Source organism: Epinephelus moara, chromosome 6, assembly GCF_006386435.1.
Source record: "Epinephelus moara isolate mb chromosome 6, YSFRI_EMoa_1.0, whole genome shotgun sequence".
NCBI classification, from domain to species: Eukaryota; Metazoa; Chordata; class Actinopteri; order Perciformes; family Serranidae; genus Epinephelus; species Epinephelus moara.
The window spans coordinates 24334624-24337199 of record NC_065511.1 but is presented as its reverse complement, the minus strand read 5'-3'; the positions used below and the strand labels follow the sequence as shown (position 1 = coordinate 24337199).

At 38.0% G+C, this 2576-nt stretch overlaps 1 protein-coding gene across 1 annotated transcript in view; it reads right to left on the bottom strand.

Annotated features, from left to right (window-relative positions):
• Nucleotides 1–2576, bottom strand: part of LOC126391818 (sialic acid-binding Ig-like lectin 13) — a 38903-nt gene that overhangs the window by 4690 nt on the left and 31637 nt on the right. The window contains exons 5-6 of the mRNA XM_050046774.1: nucleotides 2044–2346; nucleotides 574–649 (exon numbers count right to left, since the gene is read on the bottom strand). Coding sequence (XP_049902731.1) covers nucleotides 574–649; nucleotides 2044–2346 — 379 coding nt within the window. The remainder of the gene's footprint in view (nucleotides 1–573; nucleotides 650–2043; nucleotides 2347–2576) is intronic.

Genomic DNA, 2576 nt, shown 5'->3' with positions numbered 1-2576 from the left:
CCCCGGAGCCACGCACACAGAGATCCAGAGGTCCACACGGACTCAAAGCGGATGTCCGCAAGCCCTGTGCGCAAAGCTCAGATTTTACGTCCGCGCAGACTCCGCTCCGCGCACCAGTGACTGCTCGGCATGTACTTTTCACATCGCGGGGATTTTTCATGGACATTTTTACAGGAAACTACAACGCGGAAGTGTGCTCGACTATGAAAGTCCAAATGACTGCGGACAAATAAAGTGGGGAAATAAGACGGTGAATAGTAATAGTCGCATTAAAAAATCGATATTTCAAAAATAAAACGACTATTCGAAATTCGAAAATCGTGACCCATCCCTACTATTCACTAGTGTTGGAAATGGATTTACCTAGTTTGAAGACTGTAACTTGTTGCTTTTGAACCTCGTGTGGTCTCCCAATAAAGCCAAAAAGCTGAGTGTCAAATTTGTTCTGATGGAACAGAAATCAAAGGCTGCATAGTGTCAGTATTTGCGCTCACTTACAGAGTTAAAAAAAAAAATTCCAAGTAACAATAACTGTTATGTGTTGCATTTTTGTGTCTTGTGCTGTTACTCTACCTGATGACAAACAGAAGAGCACATACTATGACTAGTAGTGCGCCAACTATGGTGATGAAGACTGGCAACGTCTGGTCTGGAAGTACAAGGGACAATAGAAGATTAGGAATAAGAAGTAATTCAGACAAGAAATAATTCTCTAAAACTTTGGTCATAGTGTAATAAGAATTCTTCTTGCTGAGTCTATACTTCAGGTGCTTTTAACACACAAAAAAGTAAGTACTTACTCATTTCAACACGATTATGGTCAAAAAGATAATCACGGAGAAAATAGGGACAAAATATTTCTTAATGCGCTTTCATGTGAAAGTAATCTGAGCACTGCTGTCACCTTCATGTTGTGCTACATTCATACTAATTAACAAATCTTAAAATAAGACAAACTAAGGTTCCTTTCACCTGAATTGAGTGCATCATGGATGGGTTACGTGTCTGCCCCTGTATTTTTTCAGAGGATTCAGTAAGGTAACGTCAGCTGCATTATCATAGCAATAGAATTACACTCATTCTATTTCTATGTACAGTGATTTCTGTTTTGCCTGTCTGCAGTGGCAACATTTAGGAAAGTTTTTCAAAGGCTGCCACTGCAGGGTGGACATGTAGCTAACAGAGCTTATTCTGATTGCAGCTGATCGTGTTCATTTGATTGTGGGAAACCAAAATCGTGATCATGATTAATATTTGATCAATTGTGCAGCCCTAATTTCTACCTCTTTCTTTTTTCAAGAAAGGTGTATCTATGAGTAAGAAGTGTGTTAAAGTAAAAAAAAAAAAAAAAAAATCCACTTTTTTTTTTTTTAACACATTAGTCATCTCTAATGATTAAATTTGTTTTGAGTCATTTCAAAAGCAACATCATAAACATGCTACATAACAGGAAGTGGGGTGTTTTAATACCTTACAGAGTCACACCAAATATTTCCACAATCTCTCTCACACACACACACAAATTTGAAATCTTCCAGAATTTGTCAAAACATCAACACTGCTTTTATAAACCAGTCTTTCCTATTAAGGCACTCTTATTCTCTTTTTTTGCACATCTAGCTCATTTACAGTGGCTTTGTTTAGTGAGTGTCATTCTTTTAGTAGCTAGCTGCTCTCACCAGTCACATACCCATTTCAAGCTATATACTTCCTAAAAAAAAAAGAAGAAATGGGTGGCACCACAAACGTTATTACTAATAAAAGAAGATGACATTGATGAGAAAGCTGCAGACACAAGCAGTCAATAAGAACATTGAACACTAGTATGGGCAGTTACGCCAAATGACCTTGGCCCTTACCTCTTTACTGAAGCCATTGACTGTTTTATGTATTGTTTTTTATTGTTACAAGAACATGCACCTGTATAGCATTGCTCCAATTAGATGGATGATACCAATACTGGCAGCAATTAGCAAGTAGAATTTTTAGAAAGCTTAGCGGCTTCCAGCAAACCAATAACATTTTTTAATCAGTAAAACAGACCTTGACTTTGTGCAGATGTTTGAGGCTCAATGCTGCTGACGCAAAAATGTCGACTGGCAGATCCAAGAGAGTTGGAGCTGTGGCAGAGCAGGGTGGAAAGATTTTTCTCCTGTGGTTGATCCACAGTAAGGTTGCTCGTCAGACATGTGTCACTTAGGTTGCTTATTGCAAAAGAGTGATTGACAGGTGACCCGTCCAAATACCATTGTAAAGTGGGAGAAGGATTTCCCACAGTCCTGCAGGAACATCTGAGCTGGGCTTCAGCTATGGTGCAATGAGATGAGGGCAGGATCTGTGGGGAAACTGAAACACATGTAGAGAAAACAGACTTTAGAAGGTTAGAGTCAAATAAAGTCACATTTAATCAAGTTTGCAAAAATTAAATACAAAATGTACTGATAGAAAAATAATTGTTGAAAAGATATGCAAAGCGAAATGTTCCATTACTACAGGAATAAATGAATTGCCCGAGTTAACTAGTAACATGTGTATTTATCTATTCAAGTATTTATAATTTTGTCCCATATTGTCTT